The 18,820-nt window shown below is 43.1% G+C and overlaps 1 protein-coding gene and 1 pseudogene across 1 annotated transcript; both read right to left on the bottom strand.

Moving 5' to 3' along the window:
* Positions 1 to 1,392: 1,392 nt before the first annotated feature.
* On the bottom strand, positions 1,393 to 4,622 carry LOC133141536 (uncharacterized; annotated as a pseudogene).
* Positions 4,623 to 5,540: 918 nt separating this feature from the next.
* hpse (heparanase) lies at positions 5,541 to 18,266 on the bottom strand. The gene is made up of 12 exons (XM_061215931.1): positions 17,829 to 18,266; positions 17,235 to 17,380; positions 16,682 to 16,810; positions 16,168 to 16,341; positions 15,151 to 15,322; positions 14,100 to 14,147; positions 10,692 to 10,785; positions 10,107 to 10,213; positions 9,253 to 9,367; positions 8,823 to 8,950; positions 8,248 to 8,400; positions 5,541 to 6,640 (listed from the first exon to the last, which is right to left on the bottom strand). Exons 1-12 carry the CDS (start codon positions 18,017 to 18,019, stop codon positions 6,481 to 6,483), a joined length of 1,617 nt encoding a protein of 538 aa, XP_061071915.1. The 5' UTR covers positions 18,020 to 18,266; the 3' UTR covers positions 5,541 to 6,480.
* Between the last annotated feature and the right edge of the window lie 554 nt (positions 18,267 to 18,820).

Raw genomic sequence — 18,820 nt, 5'->3', positions numbered from 1 at the left:
CCCTGCATGCATATCTCCAGTATTTACACAGAATGGCGTGAAAAACAGAAAACATTCTGTCAGCGGCGGTTCTGTGGGCGAAAACGCCTTGTTAATGAGAGAGGTCTGAGGGGAAAGGCCAGACGGGTTCAAGCTGGCAGGAAGGTGACAGTAACTCAAATAACCATGTGTTACAACACGGGTATGCAGAAGAGAATCTCTGAACACACAACACGTTGAAGATTGAAGTGGATGTGCTACAGCAGCAGAAGACCACACCAGGCTCCACTCCTGTCAGCTAAAAACAGAAAACTGAGACTACAGTGGGCACAGGCTTTAAGATTGAGAAGATTTGCCTGGTCTGAGGAATTTCGACTACTGCTGCGACATACAGATGGTAGAGTCAGAATCTAGTGTAAACAACATGAATCCATGCATCCATCCTACCTTGTGTCAACAGTTCAGGCTGGTGCTGGTGGTGTAATGGTGTGGGGAATGTTTTCTTAGCACACATTAGGCCCCTAAATACAAACTGAGCATTGTTTAAATGACACAGTAAACAGAGTATTGCTGCTGACCATGTGCATTCCCTTATGGCCATAATGTATCCTTCTTCAGGTAGCTACTACCAGCAGGATGACGCAACATGTCACAAAGCACACCAGTTCTCAAGCTGGTTCCACGAACACTGGACATGTACGCCAATGTACAGTAAACTCCAATGCCCTCCACAGTCACCAGATCTCATTCCAACTGGGCACCTTCGGGACTTGTTGGAACTGGAGATTTGCAGCATGAATGTGCAGCTGTGAAATCTGCAGCAACTATGTGATGCTATCATGTTAACGTGGACTAGTATCTCTAAGGAAAGCTTCCAATACCTTATCGGATCCATGCCACAAAGAATTCAGGCTGTGCTGGGGGTTAAGGGAGGCCCTACCCAGTACTAGAAAGGTGTACCTAATAAAGTGGTGAGTAAATGTGAGTGTATATTTGACCTCTGCATCACCTGCAAAGCAACCTACATGCCACATTATTGGCTGATTAGATAATTGCATGAAGAAGTGGGTGTACAGGTGTTTCTACTAAAGTGAGTGTAGCAAATGACCAATTGAATAAAAAATACGACCAATATAATCAAATTATACTGCTAATGTCTTTAAACGATAGGGTATATCGCAACCACCCCACTTGGCAGGAGTTACGTCCTGCTTCTTATGTGGGGTGGTTAGCATAGGAGTCGCTCCCCTCAGACGTCTTCAGCTGAGGGCAGAGCTGCATGTTTCAGAACTGCTGACTTCACTGGGTTTTCAAGTTGGCACCCCACTTCACCGGTGTTTCGTCAACTAGCCCACGACACCTCAGTGGGGCTTGACAGCAGAACCAGCGTCCTGGAACTGCTCCCTCGGCCGTTCAGGACTTCACCACACAGCTCTGACCCCCTTCCCCTCTGCCAGCCTGGTTTAGCCACCGCTCGCTCCTCTTTATCCACAGCCATCTGGATGCTGTCTCTGCCTGCTTTGAGATGTTGTTCACCAGGTTCTTGCGGGTTGCCCCTCTAACCCCAAGCATCCCCAGTGCTCTCCAAAGTGACTGTCCCGGGAACCCCCTGCAACCCACCTCCACTGGTAGATTCCAGGCTCTCCAACCCCTCTGCTGGCTCTCAGAGATGAGGGACTGATACTTCCCCAGCTTGCGCTCATGTGCCTCCTCGATCCTTTCCTCCCAGGGTACCGTCAGCTCTATTAGGGCCACCTGCTTTGTTGCTTGGGACCAGAGCACGATATCTGGTCGGAGGCTGGTGACGGCAATCTCCTCTGGAAACCTGAGTTGCCTTCCGAGGTCAACTCTCATCTCCCAGTCCTCTGCCGTACCAAGGATCCCTGAACATCTGTCCTCCTTGCCTGCCTTCTCCCCAGGCCTGAGAAAGCCAATGAAGCGGGGGCCTTTTTCCTGGGCCTTAGTTCTTTTCCGCTTCCTCTCCTTCTCCAGTCCATCGGCCAGTTGCGCCAGCACCTGATCATGGCGCCACCTGAACCTCCCCTCAGTCAGGCTTGCCCGACAGGACGACAGAATGTGTTCCAGGTTTGCTGGTCTCTTGCACTGCGCACAGAAGGGATCCTCTGTCAGTCTCCATCTTTGGAGGTTTGTCGGTGTTGGCAGTACATCGTACACGGAGCTAAGGAGGAACTTTATCCGATGCCCCTCCATGTTCCAGATGTCCTTCCAACAGGGATCTTCCCCGGACACTGTCCCACCGGGTCCAGCTGCCTTGCTGTTTCATGGCTACTGCCCTGGCTTGTCTGCTCTCTTCCTCCACAGCACGAATCTCCTTCTGCACCATCCCTTTCCGGTCCTTTGCCTTTGCCTCCTTCCAGCTTGCTCGGGTGATGACTCCCAGGCCCAGCCTCCCCTGGGTCACCGTACCCATGATGTCTGCATGTTGTAAACGCTCCTCCGCTTCCCTCAGAGCTCCGTTGGCCTTCCACTTCCGTCCCGTCTTCACCATGATGTTCGCCTGTCGCACAGCCTGGTCATCACTATCGCGCAACATCATGGCCAACCGGACTTTGGCTGTCTTAAATTCCTCCACGACTGATGTGATTGGCAGTTGCAGTTTGCTCCCGGAGCTGTATAGCCCTATAGAGCAAAAGCTTTTGGGGACAGACAGCCACCTCCTGAGGAAGTTGTTAATTTTCCTTTCCAAAGCCTCCACTGTTGTCAAGGGAACCTCGTACACAAGCAGTGGCCACAGGAGCCTTGGAAGGATGCCGTGTTGGTAGCCCCAAACCTTGTACTTGCCAGGCAGGCCACTCCTCTCCAGGGCTTTCAGCCAATCTTCTGCTTGGTTGAGCATCTCCTTCACACTTACTTTGTCACTCAGGTCGGCTCTGTACCACCTTCCTAAGCTCTTTACCGGCTTCTCCGTGACCGTTGGGATGGTGTCTTCACCGATCTTAAACCGGAAGCGGTCCTGGACACGGCCCCGTTTCAGGACTAAGCTTCTTGATTTCGATGGTTTGAACTCCATCCTAGCTGCTGTGGTGAGCTCTACCAAATCTTCCAAGATCCACCTACCCTCCGGGACTGACCTCGCTGTGATTGTCAAGTCGTCCATAAAGGCCCTAACTGGGACCTGTTGGATGCCACTTGACAGCACAGCTCCCCGTCTAGGCTTCTCCACTGACTTGACCGGGAGGTTTATCGCCGCTGCAAACAGAATCACTGAGATGGTACATCCGGTCACGATTCCGACCTCCAACCTCTGCCAGTTGGTAGTGAAGTTACCAGAGGTGAAGCGCATCTTGAAGTGCCCGAAGTAGTTCCAGAGGAGCAACTGTACCTTCTGGGGGACGTGATAGGCTTTGAGTGTGTGGTCGACTAACTTGTGCGGCACTGTGCCATAAGCATTTGTTAGGTCAAGCCACAGGACTGCTAGATCTCCCTGGTTCCTCTTTGCGTCCTCGATGATCTTGGAGATGACGCTATTGTGTTCGATGCAACCGGGAACTCCTGGTACTCCACCTTTCTGTACAGAGGTGTCAATGTACTTGTTATTGATCAAAAACTGGGTCAGCCTCTTCGCCAAGATTCCGAAGAACACCTTCCCCTCCACGTTCAACAGTGAGATTGTGCGGAAGTCTTTCAAGCTGGAAGAGTCCTCCTGCTTGGGGATGAAGCACCCCTCGGCAATAAGAAAACTGTCTGGCAGATGGTTCTTCCTCCACACTACCTTAAGTAGCCTCCAAAGACGTCTCCTCAGCCTCTCGCAGTTCTTGTAAACTCTGTACGGAATCCCATTTGGCCCCGGTGCAGATCTTCCCCTGGCCTTTCGGATGAAGTCATTGACTTCCTTCCATCTGGGCTCTCCGTCATCAAAGGAGATGGTTGGCTCCTCTGGGCAGCACAGCTTTCCTTCCAGGTCGAGTTCTTCCTCTCGCCTTGGGTCACTGTGGACTTTACGGAGGTGCTCCTCTACCTCCTCCTTCGGGGCCTTTAGCACTCCTGATCTTTTAACTCCAAGGAGCCCTGACAGGTACTTGAAGGGGTTTTTGGTGAACTTAACCCTCTCCTTTTCCCGCCTCCTTCTATCCCTTCTGTGGCACTCCGCTCGGCGCAAGGTCTTTATGCGCTCCCTCACGTTATCTCGCATCTCTTTAAGGGCAGGTTTTTCGTCTGAGTTTTGCAATCTCCCTTGAGCGTCTGTTCTCTCCAGCGTGCTGCGGGCCTTTGGTCTTTCTCTGCTCCATCCCAAAAAGCTCTGCTCCTATGTTCCAGATGATAGTGGACATTGCTTTCATCTTCCTGCCAATGTCACCAGCGAGGACAGACTCCAGGACTTGGTCTACTTCCCTGTCGAAAGACTCCCAGTCTTTTCTGGCTGCTGCTGTTGGCCACGTCACTAGCTTTTTCCTCGTCTCCCCACCCTCAATGGCCTGCACTCGCTGACCTGTTTCCTGACTGGCTTGCCTCTCTTGTTGTTGCAGGTCGTCTGATACGTTGTTGTTACTTGAGAGAATGCTGACGCCTTCGTTGTGTGCCTGGAGATTCTGGGTGCTGTGGTTGGACACCTGACCCTGCCTCTCCTCCGTCTCATCAGGTTGCCCTGTGCGTTGCACACTACTGTGTCGTAAACAGCCCATCCTACTCTGGTGTATCTTCAGACCCCTATCGCCTTTACAGACCTTTCCACATCTACAGACTCCAGTTGTTCCGTTATTCTGAATCGTTGTCCTTTGATCGTCATCCGTGGTCATAACAGTTGTCTGTCCTGTAGGTCTCTCATCCTCCCCCGCTCTCGCGCGACCTTGGGGGTGTCTTATTATAAACTTTTTCATAGCGACTTGTGGTGGGTTCCTCCTCGTGGAGGAAGTGCTTTGGCTTGCCAAGCCTTGGCACCCTGTTTCTGGTCTTCCCCAGATGCCAACAATAATAACAATAAACGTACAATTGTTCACAAATGCAGTAGCTCATGTTCAAACAACTTCGTAGGCTTCTAACAAACAGATATCTAAACATGAACATCCAGTTTTACTAGTGCAGAACTACTCAAGAAAAACATTCTTGAATAGAACTTGCTAGGTGGTGCGCATAGTAAAGTTTTTGAGCCATGGATTTTAACCTCTTTATTAAAAAACTTCATGTGTAGTTTAATTTTAAAAGCTAAGGCACAACCTGATACCAGCAACTTGATATCATGAAAAGCTGTCGAGCACTTTCAAAAAATGTGAACAGTGCATCCACTTTCGGGATGGTGAATCCTGACTTCTTCTCCATGGTTTTCTTAAGCAGTTCTCTGCCAGTTCTCATTGGCAGTGAAATGCCATGTTGATTTCAAACTGTTTTTTACCAGTCAGGGGACTGAATGTCTGGGAATGACAGATGTGTTTCCACTACCCAGGGGACCAAATAGTGAGGTCTAGTATAGTAAAACCGCTTGCTATTGTGAGATTTACGCAGAGATATTTGCCGAACATAAAAAAGGGTGGTGGTATAGTGGGGAAGGGCAACAGTCAAACAGAATAGTGTAGTCTCTGGTCTTCACAAATATGCAAACAGTAGACTTTAAAACATCTGTGAATTTATTTTCCCACACAAACTATTATGTACATACAACACATTTTATCATCACCATAAAATGTAGTGTAAAAAACATTCTGGTGAATCAAAACAATCATAATTTACAGGTACATTGCTCACTTCACAGTGTTTCATAAATGAATCTATTTGAAGATATTGCCATTTCCCATCCATTTATGACTAAATTAGTTATTCATTATACTCCACATCATGTTTACTGCAACATTAATAAGCAATGCTTCTAATACATAAAACATTGCCAATATTTTACCATTATAAATTAATCATACATATACATCCTTGAAATGCTGTCCTTTTCTTGCACATTACAGCTGAAGTATAAAACGCAAAACAAATATTGTACATATCACATTTACCCATTGTGCAAAGTCTTGTAAGACAAATGTGCATTTTGATGATTTAATCAAGTTAAGAATAAAAAAATATCCAGTCTTACGTGGCAAGGTCAGGCCAGTGAAAGGTGTTGGTCTACATGCAAAAAAACTCTCTCAAGTAATAAAAATTCCATGAACAGATTTGATATTAGATCTTAGATTTTTCAAATGCAAATTATATAAAACTGAAGACAGATTTTGGTCAAGTAGGAATGTTAGAACATATGATGTAATATAAAAGCTTTGGTTTATTCATTTTTGGGGAATATATGCAAAATTCCCTTTAAATATATTCAATATTTTAATTTCTAAATTTACTTGAGTTTTACACTCAAGCACACATATTCATCAGCATTTGAACATGAAATGGATTCACTTAACAAAAGAAATCTTCTTCACTTTATAAATTAGGCAGTCGTCACTTTATAAATTAACTGTTTGTGGCCCCTCTAGGCTCTTGTGGTACTCCGGAAACCGTTTCTCTGTTGATGTTGGTGGATTACACCAGTCAAAAGCTCTCGAACACTCATCTGCATGCCTGTGCGTTGGCATCCTTCAGGACATAGAAGGTGAAGGAGAATGAGGGGAGTTTGAGATGGTCCCTGGGGGGGAGGGGTGCCCCCTGGAGGGAGGGCAGGGTTCTGTCGTCCACCAGTTTCAGCACCTCCCCGTTCAGCTGGACAGACCTGGAAAAGTACAGGAGAATCACACACTACCAGTTCATTCCATACAAGCAGACAGGGCCCACTATACAAAAGACAGCAAAATGTTCACAGGCACACAGGCCTTCATATTAATGTATTATAGGTCCTGATCTAATCATTTAATACTTATATGAACTTTATTGACACATCCTATCTGTTCAATTCAAGTGAATGTCTCAACTCATTGGGTGGCGGTTCATTCTATAGCAAGACAATGATCCCAAACATACTGTAGCTGCCAATGTTTGTATGTATGAGGTGAGACTTATTTAAACTAATCGCACCATTATGTAAATAAAAAGGTATTTTTATTAGGTATAAAGATCCAAACAAAAATATTCAATATATGTAGTTATCTAACCAATATATCCACATTCTACTGACATTGTCTAAAAACTTAATAGTACTTAAATTATGAATTAAAAACTGCAGTCATTGTTCTTTTTCTAATTAAACTGTGTGTCCTATCTTAGAGACATTAACCAATTTCAAACCATTTAGTTTACTGTAAATAATACACCTTAGCAATGTAAATGGTGCATGTTTTTAACTGTTTAACAACTGCACTTAGTAACTCTGCTTAACTCAAGGGAACAGTCAACCTTGTATTCCTCTTAAAGCATCTTCGGTTGAAATGAGGAGGGGAAAAAAAAGCATATTGTGACGTATATCATTAAATTGAAAATATATGGTGATATAAGGGCGGCACAGATGGTGCAGTGGGAAGCACTGCCGCCTCACAGCAAGGAGGTCCTGGGTTCGAATCCCTGTCGGCCGGGGCCTCTCTGTGCGGAGTTTGCATGTTCTCCCCGTGTTCGTGTGGGTTTCCTCCGGGTACTCCGGTTTCCTCCCACAGTCCAAAGACATGCATGTTAGGCTGATTGGAGAGTCTAAATTGCCCGTAGGTATGAGTGTGTGAGTGTGTGAGTGAATGGTGTGTGTGCCCTGCGATGGACTGGCGACCTGTCCAGGGTGTATTCCTGCCTTTCGTCCAATGTATGCTGGGATAGGCTCCAGCCCCCCTGTGACCCTGTTCAGGATAAGCGGGTTCAGATAATGGATGGATTGATGGATGGTGATAAATATTTTTGGCCATATCGCCCAGCCCTACCAAAAGGTATCCTGGCATGCTCCCCCCACAGGGGATCCAAACTTAACCACAAATAGATCTTCCAGCAAGCAATCCAACGTAATCCAAAGTCTATCTCAAAATGGTTCCCTAAAGTACTGCCTTGCCATGGCCATCTTAGGTTCAAGATTGTGGTTCGAGTTAAAGACAGCAGTCCAAAAGCACAAAGCAAAGGATATTTAAAGATTCCGTATGGAGAATCAGTCAATGATCATTAATGTCATAAAACAGAACAAGAGATGATTTCATAGTTTCTTCCGTCTGAAGGGAGGGGTGCAAAAGATACTGAAAACAGGAGTGCCAATACAAAAACATTTCTCTGAACAATTTTCTCTGAACATTAGTAAAAGATATAGCTTATTGACTGTGTTGTTCATTTCATCCATCTTTTTGACAATATCCATACAAAAGGCGCCGGTAATTCTGGACCTGACATTCTGTGTACAGTGGACTGGGGTACCTGGAGTACAGCCCTTGGTATCCTGTCTCCCCGGCCTCCAACACAAAGGCCACCACGGAGCTGTTTGAAAGATGGGGGGGCAAAGACAGTCTGGCTGGGCTGCCACTCAGATTCAGCGCAAACAAGGTGACAGCGCCTCTCCTGGCATTTGGGCTGGGGAGAGGACAAAGGTGGTTAACAGACCCAGGTTAATAACAGTAATAATAATAATAATAATTATTATTATTATTATTATGGAAAGAAATGACAACCAATATCTTCTTTCAAACTAATTATCCCATGTATTAAATGGAATTAATTTCTCTAAAGCAAAGACATTTATTTGCACATTGTATTTTTATACTTAAATTTGACCTATTTTATCAATTAGAGATGCCCGATTTCTGAATCTTCAGACTCAAAATAACAGTACCTTCCACAAACAACATTCATGAATGATTTGTTCAGTAGGAAAAAAGCCCAAGCCCTTCATTATTGAAATAAGAAACTGCCAAATTCAAAGGACCATTCCATTAATCATTGTTTACTTGCAGGGTAAGGGCTAGAGTACCAGACTAGATGAGTACCAGACTTACGCTCGCTTGTTAGTGCAGTGAAGGTATGTGCGCAGTCTTCGTTTCTTTGCCCCGTGAGGCGCGAAAGCTTCTGCATTCAGCACCTCTGGTCCAACCAGCCTCTTGTACAGGACTGACAGCCAATAATCCTGCAAGAGACACAACCAATTAGAGAGCAGACACACAGCCACTGGACATTCACTTAAATTCACCTGTACTAAGACACCATGCTCAGTTGTGCCCATGAACTCCACACTTAAGAACTGGCAGATTGTTTTTGATGAAGGTGATATCTGGCTCAGATATGTAATAAAGAAAAATATTCTACTAATAAAAAATAATAGTATCTTCTATATTCGAGTTAAGGCCCAAAATTAGTACAGTAAATAAATGAGGATAATCTTTGAATGATGTTGTCATGGCCATGATTTCCATTTGAATCAATACTCACAGGAAGTGGGTCTAGGTTTGAATCCACCAGATGGTATGTTCCAGAACCAAGCAGGACCTGCCTGATGATAACGTCCAGGCCCAGTTTAGCAGCAAGGCCCAGTTTATCTAGCCACCTGCAGGGGATTGAATGAGTACATTGTCTAGAATGCCAGGTAGACTACATGTATTACTGTATGGCCTAACCACTAAATATATTTACTTTCCTTTATGTTACCTCTATTTGGCGAGGTAGGTCAACTGAATTCTCATTTCCAGTGACCACCTTGGGAATCAAAATTTGTATGAAATGCAAATAATTGGTAGCCAGAGAACAGCCCATCAATCTGATCAGGTAAAGGGTAGATTAGTTTTGTAAGTTGATCAGGATATCAGGAGCATCTGGACTCAGACATAGCAAATAAAAAAAACAAAGTAGATTAAATGCTAGTTTAGAAAACTTAAGAAGCAGAACACATGAACCGCGCGAGGCTGGAAATTAGCCTGGCTTTAAGGTCAGGGGTGCACAACCCCGGTCCTGGAGGGCCGGTCCGCGTGCAGGTTTTCGTTCCAACCAATTACCTTTGTAATAGCTTGTTTTCTGACAATTCTATGAACTTTGCTTGTTCACTCCTTTACTGGAGCACAGAAACATATTCAGGACACACTAGCAGTCTGTGACTGTAGCTGGTGCTCATACAGAGGTCAGATCAAGATATGATTCAGCTAATAAAGCGATTAGCAGCAGAAGTTGGCACAGAATCCTGAAACGGATCGGCCCTTGTTGCACACCCCAGCATTAGTCAGAGCCTTTGAGTGACCCTGCATGAAGCAGAATGAAGCAGAATGAAGCAGAATGAAGCCTGGATCGCTCACATGAACCCGGCGACGAACGTGTCCGACAGCCCGAGGGCACCCCCGCCGTACGCCGAGCTGGTCTCCCCCAGCCACACCTTCATGCCAGGGGACACCTGCTCAGTGGTCTGCCATCAGGTGGGAGAAACACGCACGTTCACTTGTGCCGTCCGGCAGAATTATTTCAATACACCATTGCCAATGTTTTCAGTTAAGAGGGGGCCAAAGAGTATTGATTTCAATAAGCTAGCTTCAGAGAAATGGTGTCACTTGGTGATGGCAACCACAGATGTACTTTACACGGATTGATTATTTTTAATCTAAACACCCATGTAACTTTCTATAAATAAGCATGCTTCATGTAATATTTCCAAATGTAGATTTCTGGTGCAGTTTGAGACATGTACAAATATCTTAGATCATCACATGGTCTGAACAGTAATGATTTAGTGAATCTGAATGGTGATGACTTCCTATGTACTAACTATGTAAACAGCAAATTACAGTGGTCATGCATCATATTTCACATCATACATTCGTGGATCTTCCCCAATTTGAATTCTTTATATCCATAATAGCAAAGTAGAACCTGAATCTGTTCATCACCTGAAGGACTTCGTTTGTTTTTGTAGCCAAGGTGTCCAATACTTCAGGGTCCAGGAAATCTTCTAATGAAGTGTCCCTTCCATTGACATAGTAGCTAAAAGCAAGACAGACACCTGAGCTGAAATGTCAGTGTTCACACGAGCAATGACCGGAAGATATGAGTCTCCTGTGGCAGAGCTCTCAAATAACATCACGTCTGTTTTTAAAGAACTGGGCTGGGTTCAGTTCCACTTTAACACATTCCCTTCTCTTGCCGTCTTCCCTCGAGGGAGGTACTTCCTGACTAAAACTGTGACGTGGAACAAGTGAACTGAACAGGTGCTCTGCAAGGGAAGATAGACGATGAACAAACCAAAATGGAACTGAACCGCCCAAGCAACCTATGTAGGAAGGAACAGCTCTGTGTGCAAGCATTGTCTTTTTCCGTCGGATGACTTTGGAATGGTCATCAATAAATCATAACCACCCTAGCTTATTTTTTTGTGATAATAAAAACACACCAGCTGGTAAAACTTATAAAACTAGTGAAGATTTCTTAAACCTCACTTAAAAATACAAACATAAAACATGTAGACTAGTATCTGACAAAGTTAAATTAATTATTTTTATTATAATTTTTTAATGGTGAATATCTAGAACATCATATGAAGCTCATCTTTAGGCCCATTCAAGTTCAACAAGTTTTGACAGATATACATCTATTCATTACAGGCCAGAAATTACACTAAGGCCATATCAGCTTACCAACAACTTATTTCGCCATAGCCTTTCATTGTTGGTGAAACTTCCTGGAAAGGAAGTGGCTAACTGCTAACTTGAAACTGAATGTCTATTACGTTTTGGTGCGACTTTTTGTTGATCAACTGATGGCTAACGTGGCACGATGCGTGCATTACATTACAGGCATTTGCCATCTTATCCAAGGTGACATACAGCAAAACAAGTGTGCTAAAAACCCTAGTAGAGGGAAGAACAGTTCCAAGTGCCAGAAACGACCACATAGATAAAAATATGAACCCTGAAGAGTAATCTGATTAGAACAAACCAACCAAGAAGCAGCAATGAAACAGTTTTGACAAATGCAAATCTATGAATAATAAATCAAGTATACAATTATACACAAGCGCGGTTACCTACAGCAGCAACATGTAAGCACACAAAGAGGGGGCAAACACAGGGTGCATGTGACCTAAACAAGGACCCACTGAGATAACCAGTGAGGCTCAAAATCCAATAATGCCTGCAGCCAAGGAAAGAACACTGCCGTGTTTGTGTCTGTAAGTATGTAAGGAATCTCATCATTCCTCTGAGTGTCCACAAAGGACATTTCCGTGTAACTGAAACCAGTTTCTCAAGGTGGATTACATCACTTCAGCAAATGTTATTCTCTTTTTTCAAATCTCTCCTTACATGCCTCCCACAGCAGTGGTTATTCCTCATGGTTAAAGTCAGATTCTTCAAGTCCTAGCCTGTAGACCAGGGAGGACACCAAAATTCTGAGTAAAAGTACAGGTTTCTTTTTAGGTGATACCATTAACATACAAGTGAGCAACCCACATTGCACATGAAAAACATGCAAATCCATATGTATAATGTGCATGCATCTTAAATATTGCCCATTCCTGGCCCAGAGTCCACACAGATATTGCAATAAATGGAAAATATTGCAGCGGCAGCTGATTTCAGCCATCTGTGCAAAATGAAGCAGCAACCAAAACGGGGAACTCCTGAGCCTTAATGCACTGGGATCTGCCAGGAAGTGGGTTAAACCAAAAACTTCCAAAACTGACCACATACGGTCACAGATAGACAGACAGTCAATAAAAGGTCTTGAAAAAAGGGATGTTTCCCAAAAGCCTCGTTTCCAGACGTCACAAACACATTTGCAACTTTCCCACAGAGAACACGCATACAGAGACAGTCAACAAAGAATAAAACTGACCTGAAGAACATGTCAATTTGCAAGTAATTACTGAAAAGACAATTATAAAGTTATATTGTATGAGTTTATTGTAATACATCATTAAGTGAAATTATATGCTGCATGATTTTGTAGATAATAAAAGTGTATGGTTTACCAAGTAACAGCAGTAGGGGCTGATAATGTCAAATAAGAATCAAAACTATCACCAAAATATTCTGTCAGTTCAAAAGACAATGTATGTATGTATTCTGTGAGAAAAATACTACTCCAGCACCTCCATTCTGAACTGCCCTGAACTGGCGTAAAATATAGAACATCTAATTTCCGTCCAATACAAATTTATCCATACATCTGATACTGTTTTACACATGGGACACTTGACACAAAGATATCATTGTGCATGAGGTCTGAATTTGTTGCTGGTGAGACGGGTGAAACCTGAAGTACTCCAACAAACACAATCAGTCATACACCAGCCTTCTGGAACAGGACAGGATGTCTGGATTCAAATCACTTACAATCCTGTCAAACGTCCTGGGTCACAGTATTCCTACAGGGGCACACCAGGGCCCAGTCTATTGAAACAAATGCCAAACTCATCCCATCAGCCACCACAGTAGAAAATTGTTCAATAATGGCACTCTCTTACGCTAGATAACCACAGGCTAACAAGAGCAATGTTCAAAAGGATATTTGATACAGGCTGGAGTCCATTCAGACTGTACTTCAACCTCAGGAAAACTAAGGTCTTTGACAATCCTTCTTCAAAACATTTTCCAACAATACCTAGCCACACTATCAACCCATTAATGACATTACTTATCTTTACTTGTTTGTATGTATGTATGTATGTATGTATGTATGTGTGTGTGCGTGTGTGTATGTATGTGGGGCGACATGGCTCAGGCAGTAAGTAAGTCATCTGGCAGTCGGAGGGTTGCCGGTTCGATCACCCGCCCGGGCTGTGTCGAAGTGTCCCTGAGCAAGACACCTAACCCCCAAATGCTCCTGAGGAGCTGGTCGGGGCCTTGCATGGCAGCCAATCGCCGTCGGTGTGTGAGTGTGTGTATGAATGGGTGAATGGAGAAGCATCAATTGTACAGCGCTTTGGATAAAGGTGCTATATAAATGCCTGCCATTTACCATGCCATGTATGTATGTATGTATGTATGCATGTATGTATTAGCAGCAGTAGTAGTAGCAGCAGCACTATTACCCCTAATCTCACAAAAAATAGTCAGGGGTCAACAGAAGGCATGAAATGGACTGGCTTGTCACTGCCCATGCTTACATTGTTTACTTATTTCATTTGATTTTGAAAACATGTGGTCAGTTACTCATAAAATTACTTGTATTTAATTCCAGGAAACCTGAGAGCAAGAGAGTGTGGCCTTTTTCGAAAGACAAGCAGTAGTTTGTGGGTTTTCCTGCCCCACAGAGTAAATCTGTGACTCTAATGTTGAGAAATGTGGACATTAACTTACTGGTGCCAGGTACATGCATCTATGGCCTTTGCACCACTCTTCAAAAACCTGGAAAAGACACAAAAACATTATTGCAGTTAAAAAAAACGGCAAAAGTTGTGAGCACTTTTCCACATGGAAAGGAAAAGCAGCACTAGAGCTCAGTGGCATTAGAGCTCATAGGTTGCCCCACTCCTGTTTGATTAGTTCCCATCGGTGTATGCTACTCTACCATACCAAACTACAATGACCCATAGGTGTATGCTACTCTACCGTACCAAACTACAATGACCCATAGGTGTATGCTACTCTACCGTACCAAACTACAATGACCCATAGGTGTATGCTACTCTACCGTACCAAACTACAATGACCCATAGGTGTATGCTACTCTACCGTACCAAACTACAATGACCCATAGGTGTATGCTACTCTACCGTACCAAACTAAAATGACCATACATCCTATAAATATTACTGCAGTCGATCAAGGTGGAAATTGCACTTATACAGGTTTTTTAAAAAACATTGAGTCATGATGATACTAAAGTACTGTAAATTCACCAAAATCGACTGCTTTGTCCAATTACAGCCTAATATCTCGCTGCACATGACCATTTTATCCCAGAAATAGGGCACTGAAACCTTTTCCCTACTTGTCTGTGGTTTGACAATTTAGTTTCATGCTCAATTAGTGTGGCTCTATTAGAGATACAAAAATGTGTATGAACAGCACAGGCAATTAAAAGCACAAGGAATTTGACCTCATTCTGCAACTCAAAGAACTCATTATTAAAGAGCACACAGAGAGTAAACCAATTACTCAGTTGGACACACAGGGAAAGTCAAGCTGGCACTTGGACTCTACAGATTCATATAATTACTTCAACGAACGCCCAGCAACACCACTTAGCTGGATTGAAATCTGATTGCATGTTATGTGCAAATTAACTAATTAATTTAGCTCAAACATGAATGCGATGCGAGATTATGATGTTGAAGAAATGTTAAATAACTTCAGTTAATGTGGAAGGCAGGAAAAAGCTTGATTAAAATTTTCCTAGCTTTCTTACCCTTCCAACAAGTCTCTCCGGTGGTCTCTGGGCTGGCCGATGTCGGGCCCATAGAGCTTGGCCATTTGGTATAACTTGGACTCCTGGAGGATCGTACGCAGGTGGACAAAGTCCTGGCCCAGCTGGTACCCATCAACTCTGAAACCTGCCTTCTTCTCATAACTGTTAGGCTCTAGCACAAACACAAGATGGAAATATTCCAGTGGTTTTGGATTGGATTTATATGCACCGATATGAATTGCGTTGGATTTATATTGGTCTACAGTTGTCTGCCTGTATCTGTTTTCAGGCAATGAGCTAAAATGCATGATCCTGCATGGCTAGATTGTGAGGTCTGGACAGGTCACAGAAAAGCCATTAACGACAGACAGCCAGCAGCCAGCATACTGGAAGGTGTGGTTCTAAAATAGTACCATGGTAAGATACAAGGTATACTTTATTGAACCCCGTGGGGTAATTTGTAATTTGCATTTGACCCATCCAAGTTACTTAGGAGCAGTGGGCAGCCACTGTGCAGCACCCGGTGAGCAAGGCAGGGTTAAGTGCCACACTGGAGCTTGAATGACCAACCTTCCAGGTCTCAGTCATGTACCTTGGCCACTATGCTACAGGCTGCCTCTTATTTATTTTTACTTTTTTAGAACCGGCTCTTCTGTATTTTTCTAATTAACGGCCCATTATTGAGACAGATGTAAAAAGGACTATTAAAGATGCTACCAAATAAAAACTATTTTTAAAAAAACTTTCAAATAATTTAAAAAACATTTTCCCATACATTACATTGCAAACTAATAAGTGATATTTCCAGTGAATCTACAATGGAAAGGATAATGGCATAACTAATATGAATAGTGGAAAATACCCAAAAATTGGTGATACAAAGAACTGTGCGACTCCTGGTTCTTGACAAAAAGCACTTGCACTTATTTGTAAATCAAAGTTAGAGAGAGTTGTTGATTATATCGTGGCCTACGCCAGCAGGGAGTGAGCCTTTTCAGGACTGTGTGGACACATTACCATTCCCCAGTTCCCAGGACATGTTGTACTGCTTGGATTCACAATAGCTCAGGAGCTTCTCAGCATTCCTGCTGTCCCAGACATTCCCATGTGTTCTGAGAAGCGCGTTCAACCCAAAGATCAGCTCGAGCCCAGAGCAGTTTGCAAAGGTGTAGAGCAGGTCCACAGCATACTCTGGAGGGGGGTGTACATCTGATTACCACAAAAAGTTTCGCTTCTCCTCACAGTTTATACTGATTTAAATGCTGATTCCATTGCACAATAAAAAGAAGTCCAGTGGGGTTTTTTTTTTTTCATGGACATGTGCTAAGAAACAAAAAATTTTCTTGAATCAATGACACAGCTAAAAATCTAAAAATGCAAGTCACAAGGTTCAATGACTTGCCACATGGAAACCAAAACCAACATTGATAACATATATATATATATATATATATATATATATACATATATATATATATAACATATATATCAAATTGCCCTCATCTATAAACCAAACAACAAACAAGATTACCTGAGAACTTGACTCTCTTAATGACACCCTCCATTTCCTCTTTCTGAAGGAGGACTTCTTGTTTGGCCCATTCTCTCTTCAGCCTGTCCTCCAGGAGGGGAGGTAACTCCAGTCTCGCACATATGTCCTCTAATGACACCACATTAGTTAATCGAATTGCCACAATAGGTGCAAATGTTGACGGTACTCAACAGCAAATAGAAACAGAAAACAAGAACCATATTTACATTGATTTTGTCATTTTTCGAACGCATCATTTAACTTTTATTAATTGTCTGACTTATGCAGGTGAACATTCTTTCTTCTCATTTCATTTGTGGTTTTAATGACGTCGTCCATGTTGGGAGGGAGTTCGGCATGTGTGTCAACTCATTTAAACTCTAGTGAACTTTTAACAAAGGCATCGCGTTTTATACGGGCTATTCAAGGAGCTATATACTTATACTTATATGTGGGGAAACTGGGATCTATTCTAGAAGATAAAAAAGGGGAATGCCATTGGTGGCACAAAAAAAGGTTATTTAAGATAGGCAGCAACAGGAGGATTGGTTACCTTCATGAAATGGTGAAGTGTTCGGGAAGTCCCTTGGTTTTAATAAATCGTTTTCAGGAGCGAATATCATGAAATCTTGTTTCGTTCCACCAAATCGTAGAAACGCTGGGCTCAGTGCTTTTGCTAAAGTCCTGAGTTTCGGAGAGCTAGGGAAGATTGTAGACAAATTGCTCAAACACAACCCAGTTTATGAGCAATACCAAGATCATTACTCAGTTTGCGGTGAAATTCCTGATAACCTTTCCCCATTTTAACACTATGGATGGAACTGCAACGCTACTACACACAGTCAAAACACGATATGGATACAATTATTAAATGGTTTCAATTAATCTATAAGCCCCATCAACTAGCAACAAGACATCGCTTCGTACAGAAAAGAATGCATATGCATCTTATGCGCTGTCAAAAAAAATAAATACCCAACATGATGCACAACATCAACAAACGTGAACCCATTGTCCAAGACATTTCCGCTCGCACTTTCAGTTTTTCCATACTAATGGAAATAGCGCTTTGATAAATATAAACAAAACCAGACAGCGCCAGAGCGGCCATAGCTCAAACGTGAGAGGCTGAAAACATTTCACTCACCTCAAAAGGTACATGTACTTCTCTTCGGCAACTAGGCTGGCATCTATCGCTACCGACAGAAAGTGGTCGCTCACTCGTCTGTGTATTCTATCCACATGCATAGATACAAATACAGAATCGTATTCCTTAACATCAGCAAACACACAAAGATATGGTGCTTGAAAGAGGGCAAAAATTAGATATCCCAACATGACGGCATTTGCTTGTGTTATATCCGAAAGATGATATCGTTACTGAAACGAAACAAAGATTTCACCGCCTATGATGTGAGCAAGTATGGACAGTTTCCTCTCCCGAGGCACGACATAGACTATAATCACAGTAATAATGTTAATTTAAACTCTTATCTGGGGAAAAACTAAACCTTTGCCGGACACGCATTTAGAAAACGAAGTTCTGCCTTTCAAGCTCTCGTTGACGTTCATCACATAGAACTACCTCGACCGATTGGGGGAGGAGCATCCAGAATCATTTACATTTTAACGAGTGAAAAAAGCTGACTAGTCGCGTCTCATTCAGAGGGCAGAGTTTGGGATTATTTCCTTGTGAAAAACCTTACTGAGCCGGTTGTAACTGAAGCCCTATTAATTGCCCATGTCTGTGTAAAATGCAAGGCATTGTTCTTGAGCAGGTCTCATTGACATTTTAAACCATTGCACAAGCTATGCCAGGAGCGCAAGGTTCAGTAACAGGTAAAACTGTAAAGTCGTATTATTTGGGCTTCATGGAAAAAGGCAACTCGTTTTTGGGTTTTAATGTTTGACGTTAATGTTCAGTTGTGCCTACAACTCCAGATCATATCAATCGGTTTCAGAAAATGTGTTGGAAAGCTTTAGCGAGACGATATTAAAAATGATCCATTCAAAGATCTTTAAAAATCTGTCCCGTTTAAGAGACTTGTACTTACATGAATTGGTTCTCACGTGTAAACCCTTAAATAGCTAACACAATGAAAGTGGCAAAAACTGACTGACTGACAGATGGTTGAAATT

The sequence above is a fragment of the Conger conger genome, chromosome 12, assembly GCF_963514075.1.
Source record: "Conger conger chromosome 12, fConCon1.1, whole genome shotgun sequence".
Taxonomy (NCBI): domain Eukaryota; kingdom Metazoa; phylum Chordata; class Actinopteri; order Anguilliformes; family Congridae; genus Conger; species Conger conger.
Note: the sequence above shows the minus strand (reverse complement) of the source record. Positions and strands in the feature narration are given on the sequence as shown.

What these genes read in the sequence shown, in the direction of transcription:
- hpse (XM_061215931.1), bottom strand. Translation starts at nt 18,019, where the DNA reads ATGTTGGGATATCTAATTTTTGCCCTCTTTCAAGCACCATATCTTTGT. An exon ending in AAACAAACGAAGTCCTTCAG is followed by an intron (nt 10,214 to 10,691) that starts GTGATGAACAGA and finishes ACCTGATGGCAG; the next exon opens with ACCACTGAGCAGGTGTCCCC. An exon ending in CAAACCTAGACCCACTTCCT is followed by an intron (nt 8,951 to 9,252) that starts GTGAGTATTGAT and finishes TGTCTCTTGCAG; the next exon opens with GATTATTGGCTGTCAGTCCT.